The sequence below is a fragment of the Canis aureus genome, chromosome 27 (assembly GCF_053574225.1).
Source record: "Canis aureus isolate CA01 chromosome 27, VMU_Caureus_v.1.0, whole genome shotgun sequence".
In the NCBI taxonomy this organism is placed as follows: domain Eukaryota; kingdom Metazoa; phylum Chordata; class Mammalia; order Carnivora; family Canidae; genus Canis; species Canis aureus.
The window spans coordinates 20,847,671-20,862,381 of NC_135637.1; the positions used below are offsets into that span (position 1 = coordinate 20,847,671).

Sequence of the window (14,711 nt, forward strand, 5' to 3'; positions counted from 1 at the left end):
AGATCTTGGAAACCCAGAGGGAAAAGCTTCTCCTCCCCACCCCATTATGGAGGGGGCAGCTTTTGGAGAGGCCGCACTCCCTTCCAAGCCTCAGAGGCCCATCCGTAAAGTGGGCATAACAATCCCTGCCTCTCAAACTGGCTGGGAAGCAGGTTTAGTTGAAGATTCTCTCCCACCATGCTCAGTGAGTTAATTATTAAGGTGTGTATGTGTATATATATATATATATATTTTTTTTTTGTAAATGTTTTACACTGGCAGTTTGAATGCATAATTTCTTTTCTTTTTTTAAAAAGCCTATTTTATTTATTTATTCATGAGACACACAGAGAAGAGGCAGAGACACAGGCAGAGGGAGAAGCAGGGGAGCCCGATGTGGGACTTGATCCCAGGACCCGGGGATCATGCCCTGAGCCGAAGGCAGACGCTCAACCACTGAGCCACCCAGGTGGCCCTGAACACATCACTTCGGTTCAGATTCTCTCTCTCTTTCCAGCAATTTCAAAATTCCACTTTCTAGTTGCTGAACCAACACCTATTTCTATTTGAAGGCTGAGGGGGACGGCCCTACCCACTGTGTCTGGGGAGTCAGCTCAGTTTAATAAGAAAGAAGAGATGCGCAGACTCCCAGCATCTCCGCCGGGCGGGTGGGGTGGGCACATAGCTACTCCCCCTCTACAGCGGGGACAGAGGCTCAGAGGTGGAGAGATTGGCCGCTCGGTGGTGATGAGTCACAAGGCCACAGCTTGGGCTCAGAGAGCCCGGCTCTGGAGCTCAGGCCCACTAGGCTTCCAACCAGTCCCAGCAGAGTGAGCTGCCCGTCCTGTGGAGGCATTCAAGTGGCTGGAGTAGAAGGTGAGACCTAGCCCCTTACCTTCACCATCCAATAACCCTCGCCCCCCACCCACCTCGATCACCTACTGGGTGCCCGGCTGCGCATCCCGGAACGGCCCGCGGAATGAATGAGCCTGTGGCCGGCCAGCCCGGGTTCCCTGGGGACAGGCAGCCCCGAGGTGGGAGGGATCCCAGGGCCCCAAGCAGAGCCCCCGCGGGCAGCGCCTGGCCCTCGGGCCGCGACCGCGACCGCGACGCCCCCCCCCCCCCCCCCCCCCGCCCTGGGCCCCCGCGGAGGCGGCGATCGGCGGGGCGGGCAGCGGGGCGGCGCGCGCGCTGGAACCTGAGCCGGGGGAGGAGAGCGGCGGCGGCGGCGGCGGCGGCGGGAGGCGGGAGGCGGGAGGCCGGGCTGCAGGAAGCGCCGCGCGGTCCCGGAGGTGAGTGGGGCCTGGGCCCTCGGGGCGGGGGTCCCGGGAGCGCCGGCCCAGCCGCGGCCCCCTCGCGCCCCTGGGCACGTCTCGGAGGCTCGGAGGTCCGGGCTGCGGGCGGGAGGGAGCGCGGGGTCCCTCCAGCTCCCGCCCCAGGCTGGGTGCCCCCCTGGGTGCCCCTCAGGGCGGCCACCTTCTCTCTGGGCATCTGTGTTATCACCTGAGAAATGGGTGCCGGCCTGGGCCTTGGGGCGCAGTCTGCAGAATGGGGAGGTCCCCGGTCCGGAGATCCAGGTCTAGGCACCAAAGCTAGAAGGCTCTGTTGGGGGCACCCCCATTTTGGGGAACTTGGGGCTCAGAGGTTTCCCCTCTACACCGCCCCCCCCGCCCCCGCGCAAGCAGGAGGGAATGGGAAGTCTGGAACTTCCAAAGGCCACTTCTTAGTTAGCCTTAGTCAGGCCCAGAGATGGCTCTTCCTCCAAGAGGCAGGACAATCTTTAACCTCCAGCTCTGCCTCTAGATTCCCCGGGAGGTCCGGGAGGACTGGCAGAGACCTCCCACACTCCCCACCTGCCTGGCGGTGCACCAGCCACAGCCATGCCCGGCCGTACCTACCACCCCACCTGGCCCAGCCCCAGCCGCAGCCTGTCCCTCCCTCTGACCTCCCCATTTTGCGGATGAGAAAGCTGAGGCTCGGATCAGGGATGTTACCTAGTGGAATATAAGCCCAGGGCTGCCAGGCTCCAGAGTCCTCCTTGCCTGGTGCCCAGGGGGTGCCCTGGAAGTTACAGGGGACTGGGTGCGCCTGTGGCTGCTCTGGCTCAACTTCTCTACAGGGCCTCTGCTGGGGCTGGGGACATGCGATGTCGTGTGTGAGCTTTGTTCTGGGGACGCTGAGAACCACTGGAGGATTTAAGCTTTGTCGCTTTGTCTGTGGGGCAAGGAGGGGGTGACTCTGACTGCCAATGAGGAAGGTGAAGGGGTGATCTCTTTGGAGAGGTCAAGTAGAAGGGTCAGGCCCAGGCCATCTGTGGGGTTAGAAGTGGGGCTACTGCGGCAGCCCTCGCCCTGTCCTGCCTGCCCCCCACTGCTGTGTGACTTGGGTTAGTCCCTGGGCTGTCTGAAGGACAGCTCATCTGTAAAATGGGGGTGGCCTGAGGGCGACCCCAGGGCTATGGTGAGGACACACAGTCCAGCTCAGTCGGTGTCATTGCAGTCATTGGTCATCATCATCGTGCCTTTGCTGGTGGTTACAGCCCTGAGGTGAAAAAAAGGCAATTGGTCATGCCCTCATTTCTCTAGTTCATTCTGTTTGAGTAACCTCTCTCTTTCACACCTTTGCTGGTAAATCGGAGGAGGGGAACCCAAAAATGAATGGCAGGTGGTGCTCCTGGGACAGTCAGGGCGAGGTTTGTAAGATAAGGTGGGGTCACTTTGACATGGAGTGTTCCCAGGTGTAGGAAATGGGTGCCTGAGGGAAGGAGGGTGGGGGTGAGAGCTTCTGAGAAGGTGCCTGGGGCTCCCCAGAGAAATCCATAGCCTTACTGCTGGGAAGGGCACTCCTGCCACCTCACCTGGTGGGAACCGGGCCTCAGCCACCTCCTCCTGTGTCCAGCAAACCCTTTTGAAAAGCTCCCCCACCCCATGCCAGCCTCGGACCCCAGCCAGGCTCTGGCCCGAGGGCTCTGCCCCCTGCAGCCACCTCCCCGACACTGGGACTGCCCTCTGTGTCAGCTGTGGCCTCCAGGCAGGCGGCACCCACGCCCGACCTGTGACCACCTGGCAAGGTGAGGCATGGTAGATGCTTGGCAGATTTACGCTGTGGGATGGGGGCCAGGAGAGCATGCTGTGAGGCGGGAGAGCCATCTGGAAAGGGATCAGGGAGGGCTTGATCAAGGTAGGGGGTTGATAACTCTGGGACACAGAGAGGGGTAGTGGAAGGGGAGGTGGGCGGGGGGGCAGGGTGATTGGGTGATGGGCACTGAGGGGGGCACTTGACGGGATGAGCACTGGGTGTTATACTGTATGTTGGCAAATCCAACACCAATAAAAAAAAATACAAAAAAAAATAAGGTAGGGGGCTGAGCCACACCTTGAGTAGTAAATGCAGACGTAGGGGAAAGGGCATTCAAGTAAAGGAAAGCGCACCAGCCAAGACCTGACTACTACCTGTTGCCAGGTGGGTAAAACGAGAGTTTGTAGAGCAAGGCATGGTTCCGTTTGTCTGGAATGTGTGACGTCAACAGGAAGGGCAAGCGATCCAGCAGGCAGGGGCTAGGTCAGCCCCAGAAGCCCTAAGGTCCAAGCTGGGAGGGACATGCCAGATGTGTGGTCTAGAAAGGTCCCTCTGGCTGCAGAGTGGGGGCCAGGCAGGGAGGCCGGTCCCCAGGCTGGGGAAGTCATCCAGGCAGGAGATGTGAGGCCCGCCCGGGGTGGGGACTGGAGAGGGGTGGCAGGCAGGAGACGCAGGAGGGAGAGAGCTCCGTGAGAATTGGCCTCATCGTGCCTGGCGCAGGGCAGGTGCTCTGTAAAGGTCTGCTGCCCAGGAGAGAGAGCACATCGTTTCGAGAGGCCCCAGCCCTTCGAGCTCCTTCATCTGTTCCTTGGTGGGAGGGGGGGTTTGCGTGAGGGGGCGTCTCGACCCCTCACAGGCCCCCCTACCTGTTGTCTGCCTCAGTTCCCCCCATTTGACTCTGGGAAAGACATTCTAAGCCCCTCCCCAAATCACTGGGCTGCAGAGAGCAGCTCCATTTCTTTGTCACACACCAGATCCTGGGAGCCAAGAGAACACTGCCTGCCAGCGGGCCCTCTGGAATGCTCCACATCTCACCCATCTGGAGAGGAATTCACCTGTTAAAGATTAATTCAGATCTCTCGAGATGCTTACGGCCTTGGGCCCCCACAGCTGCTGCTCTGAGCACTGGGTGCAAGGTTCTGCTTGGCTTTAGCCAAGCCTGGGCTGCATTAGTAGTCCTAATGATGCTAGTGAGCACTTATTGAACACTTACTGTGTGCCAGGCCCTGAGCCAAACACTCTTAATACATTTGGATACAAAACTATTATTGTACCCATTTCTGAGAGGAAGGAAATGAGGTCTGGGTAGTGAAGTCGCTTGCCCAGGGTCTTTTAGTTAACAAGGGGCAGAACTGGGATCTGAACTCCGTTTGCCTGATTCCAAAATCCATGCCCTTCACTTCCAAGGTGGCCTGTCACCATTTGTCCTGACCTGAAGTCATGGGGAAGAGACTTCAGTGTAGAGAGAGAAAAACCCGGATTGCTCAGGCCGGCCCCGTCTTAAATCCTAGGTCTGCTGCTTCCTCCCCAGGGAAGCTCAGGGCAAGTCACCTGGCCTCTCTGAGCCTCAGTTTCCTTTTCTGTCAAATGGAGCTGTCTGTTCCCACTTAGCCAGGACGGTGCAAGGCGCGGATGGGGCCCCGGAGCACCGGCCTCTCCCCCATCCTGTTCCCCCGGCCTGTTCCAGGACGCGTTTTCCTCCAGCTCGTCCCTGTGGCGCCCCGAGAGCCCCTCTGTGCCAGGCGGGCGGGCGGAAGGGAGCAGGGGCAAAGCGGGGCAAAGCGAGACTTGCATTTGGCCAAAGGGTGATGCCTTTTCAGCCGCGAGATATTTACGGGCATTGACTGAGGGCCAGGAGCAGGCAACTTTTCATACCTTGCTGATCGTTTCATGTATCATTCCCAATGTCTGTCACCTGATGCTCACCTCGATGATGTTACAGCCTTGCCCACGCTGGACGTGGGCAGAAGTAAGAGGGCCGAATCTCACTTTACGGCTGGGGAAACTGAGTCTCCAGGGGAGAAGCCCCTGGCAGAGCTGGACGTGGAAGCTGGATCTGAGTGACTCTGGTCGCCTTGGGTCCCTGAAGAGCCCCAAGAGAGGACTTGCCCCTCTGGGAGTCTCACCCCCCTTGGTCCACCTTCCACCTCTGCCGCTTGCTGCTGTGTGACCTCAGGGGTAGTGTAACCTCTCTCTTCCTGGGGCTGCGGCCTGGGATGTGCTGGAGGTCAGAGCTCTGGCAGTTGGAGGGAGACTTGGGTAATTCAGGCCACGATTCTTGCCCCAGCCTGGACTCCCCGTGCCTGGGTTTCCCTTGGGTTTCATGCACTGGCACCTTAGCGGACTAGGAACGAGGAAGAGAGGCCGGCTCTCTACTTTCACCATGACTTTGACTTCCTTCCTGCCTCTGAGCCCCTTCCTGATCACTGACTTCCCCTCTCCATCCCGAGCCCTGGCCATAGCTGGCTGTGTGACCCAAGTAGGTCACCCCACCTCTCTGAGCATGTTTCTTCATTCCTCACCAGGGCTGTAGGAAGCCCTCCATAAATGCTCTTGGGTCCACCCCAGATGAGATCAGAGGATGGGAAAGGCCACAGGAGGAGGAGGACGTGAGGGGGGCAGACAGGCAAGCTATTGACCAAATGGGAATACTCTTATTTTTCTTGGGGTGGTGAGTAATGGCTGCCCGCCCTGCCTGCTGCCCGCCCTGACTCCCCCCTGCACAAAGGACTCCTCAGTCTTTTGGTGCCTGTTTTTCCCTGAGGGCGGAGTGGCCTGGGTCCACCCAGCTGACCGGGAGGCTGACCACCTTCTGGGACGGCTCCTCGTGTGTGTGTGTGTGTGTGTGTGTGTGTGTGTGTGTGTGTGGTGTGTAGGGGAGGATATTCCACCATGTGGCCAGCGTGGGGCCCACAGGCTCAGGGGAGACCCCAGTAGGAAGGGGCTAGCTGACCTCAGGCCGGGGACTCGTCGGCCCTTTCTGTCTCCCTTTGTAGAGAGAAGGGGCTCAGAAATACCTGCAGACAGAGGGAAGGAAGGAAGGAAGGAAGGAAGGAAGGAAGGAAGGAAGGAAGGAAGGAAGGAAGGAAAGGAGGGATGGGGGGAGGGAGGGAGGGAGGGAAGAATGATGAACAGACAGATCAACAAGGCAGGGGCTTCAGAAGAAAGCACCTACTCAAATTCAGACCAAGTGGGCTTGGGCAAGTGTCCTGTTCTCCTTGAGCCTCAATTTTCTCTTCTGCAAAATGGGTTTCCAATTGCTGTCACCTTCATGGGGGGGGCGTGGGTCTCACAGGTCAGAGAGCCCAGCACACAGTAGTTGCTCAATAAATCACCTGTTGAAGGTTGGGAGAGAGAAAGGAAGGTAGCTAGCTAGCTAGGTAGTTGGGCTGAGGCTCATTTGTGTCTGTGAGTTCATTCATTCATTCATTCATTCATTCAGCAAGGAGATCTTGAGCAGCTATTAAGTGCCAGGCCCAGGTCTTGGCCCTGGGGACTCAGTGGTGGCTGGAACAGAAGAGTTCCTATCATCCAGCACATGGTCCTTGGGACTGCACTTTATGAGGCTCTGACCCCCACAAGGACCAAGCAACCCAGCAGTGGGTGCTGTGCTTAGCTCTCTTTTAGAAAGGAGGACACGGAGGGTCAAAGAGGCGACGTGATCTGTTGGGGGTCACAGCTCCTCGGCAGCAAAGCCAAGATTCAAACTCCCAAGTCTGTCTGTCGGCAGTGCCCTGGCTCCTCACCACCTCACCCCTGCCTGATGAGCTCCAAGGGGTGCAGTGTTTAGAAGGGGGGCTCCAGAGAGAGGGCTTCTGAGACCCCCTAAAAGGATGAACTGACACAGATTTCAAAGCAGATGGTTGGAACCCTAGCCACATTCCCTTCTCCTTGAGTCATGACCTCACCTGGGTCTCTCATCTCTGCCTCGGTTGGTGCCTGCCTGACACGAGGACCACAATAATGCCCATCTCAGATGAAGGGCGAATGCAAAGGTACTCGGTGCGGAGCAGGTGTTGGGTGGATAGCCACCCACTTCTGTTCTCCTGGGACTTAGTTTACCCATTTGAGAATGGAGACAATGATATCTGACTTCTGGAATCATTACTTGGATTAGGACAGAGAGAAGGTGATGTGTGGAATGTTCCAGTGAGGGCAGACCCTGCTAATGGTGGGATTTCAGGCACTAGCCTCAGCCATAATTTTAAACACTTAACCAGAGACACAGCCTGCTGTTGGCCCTAGGTTGGTAGAGAGGTGGACTGGGGCAGAGAGAGGATCTCAAAATGCTTTTGGTCCCTGATGGACCCATTCACTCCCATGCATTCCCTGGACATTTGCTCGCTCCTCTGGCTTGGTGACCTTGGGCCTGTTGCTGTGAGAATGCAGTGGAGGGATTCCCATATGGGTGAGTGGGGGTCCTGTCCCTTCTGGACTGAGAAATGGGACCTCTCAGCTTCCTGGGATGGCGAGAGAGGAACTTGTAGGGTGAGAAAACTTTTGGAAGGTGAGGTTTTGGAGCACGACCATGGGCCCTGGCCTTGGAGCCAGGAAATCTGGGTCCTAGCACTCAGTCCACTCTGCCCTCTCTGGGCCTCATCTATCCAGCTATGTGCAGAGAGCATGTTAATAGTTCCCCAAAAGCAGCTGCCATTCGTTGAGCACTTACTATGCGCCAAGAATGATCCTGAACTGTTGGTCATCTCATTCAATTCTCTTACCAGCCCTTTGGGGCAGGAGCTATCATTTTACTTTTTATTTTAAAGCTTGAATGTATGGTACAACAAATAATTCTAAATTCAAATATTCCCCCCATTTCATAGACAAAGAAACTGAGGCCCAGAGAGAAGTGACTTGCTCGAGGCCACCCAGCCCGAGAGTGGCAGGTGGGGAACAGAACATTGGTCGAGCCATTTCCGAGGCTAGCAAATCCTCCCTGGGAGTCTCTGTGGCTTGACTGCCCTCCAGGAGAGGGGCTGGGTCCTGAGGTTTCAAGGGTTCCCTCCTGGGCCGGAGCATTGGCTGTGCTCTGCTGGAAGGGGGTGAGGACAGGGAAGGAGGGAAGGAGGTGGAGCCTCCTGGGACAGGGACACCACGTCCTCGCCCGTCCTCGCCCTCGGGTCCCTGCTCTGGGCCAGACCCCATGCCGGACCCTTTACATCTGTTTAATCCTCAGGACCTTCCTGTGTTGTGCCAAGAAAACTGAGGCTCAGGGCAGGGAAGCCCCTTGCCCAGGATCACCAAGCCAGGAAGGGGTATTGAGATGTAGCTCACATACCACATAACTCATCCTTTCAAAGTGTGCAATTCAGTGTTGTTGTTGTTGTTGTTGTTGTTGTTGTTGTTGTTGGTGTATTCAGAGTTGTAGAGACATTCTCACTCCCTAGTTCCAAGGCATTTGCATCACCTCGAAAAGAAACCCTAGCCCATTGGCAGTCACCATCCCCATGCTCCCTCCCAGCCCCGACAAGCACTAATCAGCTCCCTGTCTCTGTGCATTTGCCTATTCTGGACATGCCCTGTAATGGAATCCCACAGCGTGGGGCCTTTTGTGTTGCAAGGCACATGCTCTTAAAACCACTCAGCCACACTACCTCCCGATGGCTCCTCCCCAGGGCTCGAGACCCTTGGAGGTAAATGGCTGCCCGGGAAAGCCAAGGACCTGTAGAATGAGGGACTGCAGTGGCCACACCAGCCTTGCCCTCTGTGGGGCCTGGTGAGTCACCCCAGCCTTGCCCCGCCTGGGTGGTGTGAGCTTGAGAGGGGCGCTCTACTGGGTGGTGGGGGCACCCTGACAGGACACTGCGGCTCTGTCTGCCCCGGACAGGAGGCCACTGTGAAGCAAACAGGAAGAGGGCTGGGCTGAGACCTGCTAGGTAAATACAGGCTGGCTGGGGAAGGTGCCTGGCATGGCCTGATGCCCCCCGCTGCTGCCGCCCGCCTGGGGCCAGGGAGCCTTGAACAGCCTGGCAGGCAGCAGGCTTTGCCTGGCCAAGGGGCTGAGCTCCCGGCCCGCTGCTCCCAGCAGCGGCTGCTCCAGGGTGGCTGTGAGTCCCAGGCTCTGGGCCCAGCCACTCTGCCCTCCCAGACAGGCATACCTTCCTCAGCCCTCCATCTGTTTGCTCATCCTCCCTCTGATAATAATTAATAGTAATAATAAGAATACATGACATAGATGATGGATGCTAACAACAACCCATCTTTAGGGAGCGTGCATTCTCCCCCAGGTCCTGGGCTCAGTATTTTATACATTTATCTCATTTCAGCCCACAACAGTCCCCTGGGGTAGATGCTCTGACCATCACCATGTACAAGTAGGGAAACTGAGGCAAGGAAGCCCAGGTGACCTGCCCAGGGCCAGCTGGTGAACTGACCATCTGCCTCAGGGGCCTGTGGTTCCCACCAGCCACCCAGCGTCCCGTTCCTCCTCCCCCTGCTTCCACCCTTCCTTCCCTTCTGGAGTCACCTGTCCTTGGAAAGTGTCCACTAAAGGCATAGGTTCTGGGGCTCATGGGTGTGAATCGTGCCTCCCCCTCTCAGGAGCTGGGCAACTCTGTTGGAGTGACTGTACCTCTCTGAGCCTCAGTTTCCTTACTGGGAAGGCTTGAGGGCGGGTGTCGGACAGAGCTGGTGTTGTCTCTGCGGGACCTGTTTTCCTAACACCTTTCCTGCCCACACCCCTCCTCCAAGGCTGACCTGGAATGACAGGTGCTCAGATTCATGTTTATTCCAGGGGACCACAGGAAGTGGGGGGGCACAGATGGAGGAGGAAGCACCCTGGGTCCCTGTGGGAGGCTCCCAGCACCCCCCAGGTCTCCGTGCTTCCCACCCACCTACGCATCCCCCCTTCCCACTCACCCATCTCTTCTTCCTCTGCCTTCTTTATCCCAACGCCTCAGCCCACGTGGTCCCCCAGTGCCCCCCGCCCTTTCTGGTCTCTGCACTTTGGATCTTGCCGGCTCCAGTCCAGACCCCCTCCTCCTGCAGCCCACCTTCATCGGGATGCCTGCTGCCTCCCTACGCCTGCACCCTCCGGCGACCTCAGAGGGCCCCTGCCTTACAGTTCAAGAAGGCAAATATTTCAGGATGCCCCATGCTGCCTCTGCAGGGTGCTGGGTGCTGGGGAGACAACAGAACTAAAGCAGTCCCTCCCTCATGGAACTCCAGAGAAGAGAAGGTGAATAAAGGAGTAATAGAAGTCAACACCCAAGTTTGATCACGGAAAGTGCTATAAAGGGAGGCACATGTGGCTTGAAGGATGAGCAACAAGGAGCTGGTTTAGACCAGAGGTCTAAAGGGAGGGGACCCAGCCAGGGGAGGAAGAGGGGACAGCTTTGGCAAAGGTCTGGAGGGGGGAAAAAGCCATGTGCTCCCCCCCCCCCCCCATGCCCAGACTCTTTTGTTAGCTCTCCATCTTTTATGTTTCCCTGCCCGCCCCCCCAACAGGTGGCACTCCCCAGATGCCCACTGGAGTGAATCGATCCCAGGAGGGAGGGAACTGGGAGGAAGTAGCTCCCTGGAATTCATCCCCCCCTGGGGTGGAGCAGCCCTGCACGCCCAAACTTGCCACCAGATTTAAGCAGCTTTCCTGGGTCATGGAATCAGGAGGCTGGGATTTGATAAATATGTGCCAGAGTTTCCATGAGATCAGGCAAAGCCACGGGTGATGGTGAGGATGGGCCCCTTCGTCCACCCTGTGCATGGGGAGGGGGCGGGTGGGAGGCCAGGAGACCTCCACCCCCGCTGGACCTAAGATTCTCTGAGAGAAGGTTCACTCAGGCATGTAGTTGGCTGTTGATGAGGGCTTGCTCTGTGCCAGGTGCTTGACTCAACTTCTATAATTCGCACAACGACCCAGTTAAGATCCCCCATGGACAGGTGAGGAAAGCAAGACCCAGAGAAGCTAAGTCTCTTGCTCAAGCCAAGGTCAGTGGGCCAAGCGCCTGGTCGGTCTGATCCAAATACACACTCTTTTCATCCCCCACTAGCTCCCTCTGGGGGAGAGACAGGCCTTGGCTCCCCAGACCGCGTCCCTGGGTCCCTCAGAGCAGAATACATGGCTTTCAGCTGTATTCCTGGAAAGCCTGGAGCCTCTGTCGGGGCAGAGAGGAAGGCTTAGGGACCCTGTGTCTCCTCACCCTGCTCGGATCTCTGCACCCCTTAACTCAAGTCACTCCTTAGCCTCTCTGGTCTATACAGCCCTGAACACCACTGGACATGACTCTGCTTCTTGCTTTGTCCAGCTGTTTACTCTGCTCCCCACCAGAAGGTGAGTCCAGGAGGGCAGGGATTTTTTTGCAGGTTTGTTCACATCTATGTCCCCTGTACTTGGCACACTGGAGGTGCTCAGTAAATATTTGGTGAATAAATGAAAAGATGAGTGGTTTCTAATCCTGCTTCTTGGGCTTTGAGATTCAGATCCCCCTCCATTCATCCTGTCCAACCTCTCTCTGCGTGGACTACAATCTGGTTTATATTTATTTATTATTTTTTTAAAGATTTTATTTATTTTAATATTTTATTTATTTATTCATGAGAGACAGAGAGAGAGAGAGAGAGAGAGAGAGAGGCAGAGACACAAGCAGAGGGAGAAGCAGGCTCCCTGCAGGGATCCTGATGCAGGACTCAATCCCAGGACCCCGGGATCCCAACCTGAGCAGAAGGCAGACGCTCAACCACTGAGCCACCCAGGCATCCCTACAATCTGGTTTTTATATTCAAAAGATGTGCTCAGTGCTTAAAACAGAGTGTGAAATCCACAGCTTTACATGGATGCAGTGGTGACACGCGGTGTGCATCACCTCCACGGCCTCGATTGGGCCCCGGGTGCCCCCCCTCCCCCGCTGGGTGCTGCCCGCTGTGAAGGCCTCCCCAGGAGGGGTGAGCCCCCAAGGGCTCATCCTGGGCACACGCATGCGCACACCAACTGGGAAAGACCAGGAAGCAGACAGGACATTCGCATGAGCTCTCAGCCTCTCTCCCTGCCCGCACCCCAATCCCCAGCCTGGCATGGGTCTGGAACGTGTAATAGCAGCCTACGGGGCAAATTAGAACAGGGAGTGAGCTCTTTCCCTGACCACAGAGAACAGGGTAGCATTTGGGGGAAGAATTGCCACAGAGCAGCAGCGCAGCCCGAGGTGAGTGTGTGTGTGTGTGTGTGTGTGTATGCGCGCGCTTGCACGCTCGCGTGTATGTACACATGTATGCATATGCACGCATATGCTCCCTGGTGTGTACACATGCTTGAGGGGTGTGGAAGGAGCCCAGGCTTAGGATCCAGAGGACTTATTTTTTTTTAAGATTTTATTTATTTATTCATGAGAGACACAGACACAGAGGCAGAGACACAGGCAGAGGGAGAAGCAGGCTCCCTGTGGGGAGCCCGATGTGGGACTTGATCCCAGGACCCCGGGAACATGCCCTGGGCCGAAGGCTGACGCCCAACCGCTGAGCCACCCAGGCACCCCCAGAAGCCTTCTTTATGGCCGTTTGCTTCCTGGATGGCCTATGGGAGCCTCAGTTTCCTTAGCTGAAAATGGGAGCAGCTTTGGTGGCCAGGCCCTCGGGGGCCGGGGGTGCCAGGCTGCATGGGGAGCCCGTGCGTGTGCGTGAGGGGGCAGCGAGGGGGGCAGGTTAACGCACTATCGCACGACACCAGGTGAAGATGGAAGCACTCGTCAAATGCTCACTTAGACGCCCAAGAGACCCGCGATCTGCCTTAGGTCGCAGTCGCCCCACGGGACAGATGCTGTCACAGCCCTCATTTTGCAGGTAGAGAAACTGAGGCTCAGAGAGATTAGCAATAACCCTTAGCTCCCAGCTGTTGCGCAGCTGGAACAAGATACCATAAGCCCTCGGGGAGATGCCCGGCAGCTAGGCCAGGCCCCACCAAGCGAGGGGCGAGGGTAGCCCAAGCTTGGCCGCCGACTGCTCCGACTTGGATTCGGGCCTGGCTCAGTCCGCTCTGTGGCCGCGGGCAAGTCACTTCGCCTCTCTGAGCCTCAGCATCTTCATCTGTAGAACGGGAATGAGAGCCGTACCTGCCTCCAGAGCAGGGTTTCTTGACCTCAGCGCTGTTGACATTTGGGCTGATCACTCCTTGCGGTGGGGGCTCTTCTGTGCATTGTCATATTTATCGTTTCATCATAATTAAATGCTAATAATGATCACATGTGTCTCGCCTAAGGCTATGAGCAAGGAGGTGAGTGGCTGAGAGGAGGTTTGAACCTGGGGCTGGCCTTAGACCCCTTGTCATGGAGCCCTCAGAAACCCTGGATGCCATCTGGGTTGGCATTCCTTAGGAGAGGGGGTGCAGGCATGGTGGGGGGTTGGAGCTCCCCAAAGCGGGGTGTCCATCTGGCTTTGCTCCAGTGAGGGAAGGGGTGTGGTAATCAGGAGTGTGTTGACAGCAGAGGCACGTGCCCCAATGCCTCCCCTCCCCTCACCCCTAGATCCCCAATGAGGTGGACAGGGGCTGTGCCCTGGGAAGTCAATCTTCCCCCTCCATGCCTGCACCCCAGTGGATACCTGTCCTTGCCTCAACATGCTCCCCGTTCTTACAGAACAAAGCCATCTGACATCTCCAAGATCTCTAGAAGGAGGTGTGGTCACCCCAGTCTTACAAGTAGAGAAACCAAGGCTCAGAGAGGAAGTGATTTGTCCAAGATCACATAGCTGCTGGTGTCCAGGGCCAAGACAGGAACCAAGTACATCTGATGTCAGAACCTGTGCTCCTAACCCTCCCTCCTTTGATTAGAATCACCAACAGCCCCCCAATTTATTCCCAGGGTTGGCACTGGAAATGCCTGACCTCATTTAATTCTTCCCGCAAAGCTTTGAAAACCTGTTGCCTTTACACACATATTTTAAAAAAGATTTTATTTATTTATTCATGAGAGACACAGAGAGAGAGAGGCAGAGACACAGGCAGAGGGAGAAGCAGGCTCCACGCAGGGAGCCCGACGCAGGACTCGATCCCGGGTCTCCAGGATCATGCCCTGGGCTGAAGGCAGATGCTTAACTGCTGAGCTACTCAAGCGTCCCGTTTACACCCATTTTATTTTTATTTTTATTTTTTTTAATTTTTATTTATTTATGATAGTCACAGAGAGAGAGAGAGAGAGAGAGAGGCAGAGACATAGGCAGAGGGAGAAGCAGGCTCCATGCACCGGGAGCCCGATGTGGGATTCGATCCCGGGTCTCCAGGATCGCGCCCTGGGCCAAAGGCAGGCGCCAAACCGCTGTGCCACCCAGGGATCCCTACACCCATTTTATTTAAAGATTTTATTTATTCATTTCTAGAGAGACAGAGCATGAGGGGAGGGGCAGAGGAGGAGGGGGAGGGAGAAGCAGACTCCGTGCTGAACACTGAGACCATGACCTGAGCCGAAACCAAGAGTCAGACGCTTAAGTGACTCAGCCACCCAGGTGCCCCTGCATCCATTTTATTTAATTTTTAAAATTTTATTTATTTATTCATGAGAGACACACAGAGAGAGGCAGAGACTCAGGCAGAGGGAGAAGCCGGCTCCCTGTGGGGAGCCTGATGTAGGACTCGATCCCAGGACCCTGGGATCACAACCTGAGCCAAAGGCAGAAGCTCAATGGCTGAGCCACTCAGGCGTCCCTGCATCCATTTTAAAGAGGAGAAAACC

At 56.6% G+C, this 14,711-nt stretch overlaps 1 protein-coding gene across 6 annotated transcripts in view; it reads left to right on the forward strand.

Annotated features, from left to right (window-relative positions):
- The first annotated feature begins 699 nt into the window (after positions 1-699).
- TRPV4 (transient receptor potential cation channel subfamily V member 4) overlaps positions 700-14,711 on the forward strand; it is a 36,615-nt gene continuing 22,603 nt past the window's right edge. Inside the window, exon 1 of one of the 6 annotated variants that reach the window (XM_077875996.1) lies at positions 700-855. Coding sequence is in view for 4 of the 6 variants with exons in the window: in XM_077875992.1 (XP_077732118.1) it covers positions 8,658-8,773 (116 nt within the window). In the remaining 2 variants the exon portion in view is untranslated. Of the gene's footprint in view, positions 856-1,192; positions 1,272-8,634; positions 8,774-14,711 lie in introns of those variants that run through there. The other 5 variants (XM_077875997.1, XM_077875992.1, XM_077875993.1 and 2 more) reach the window with 5 other exon arrangements.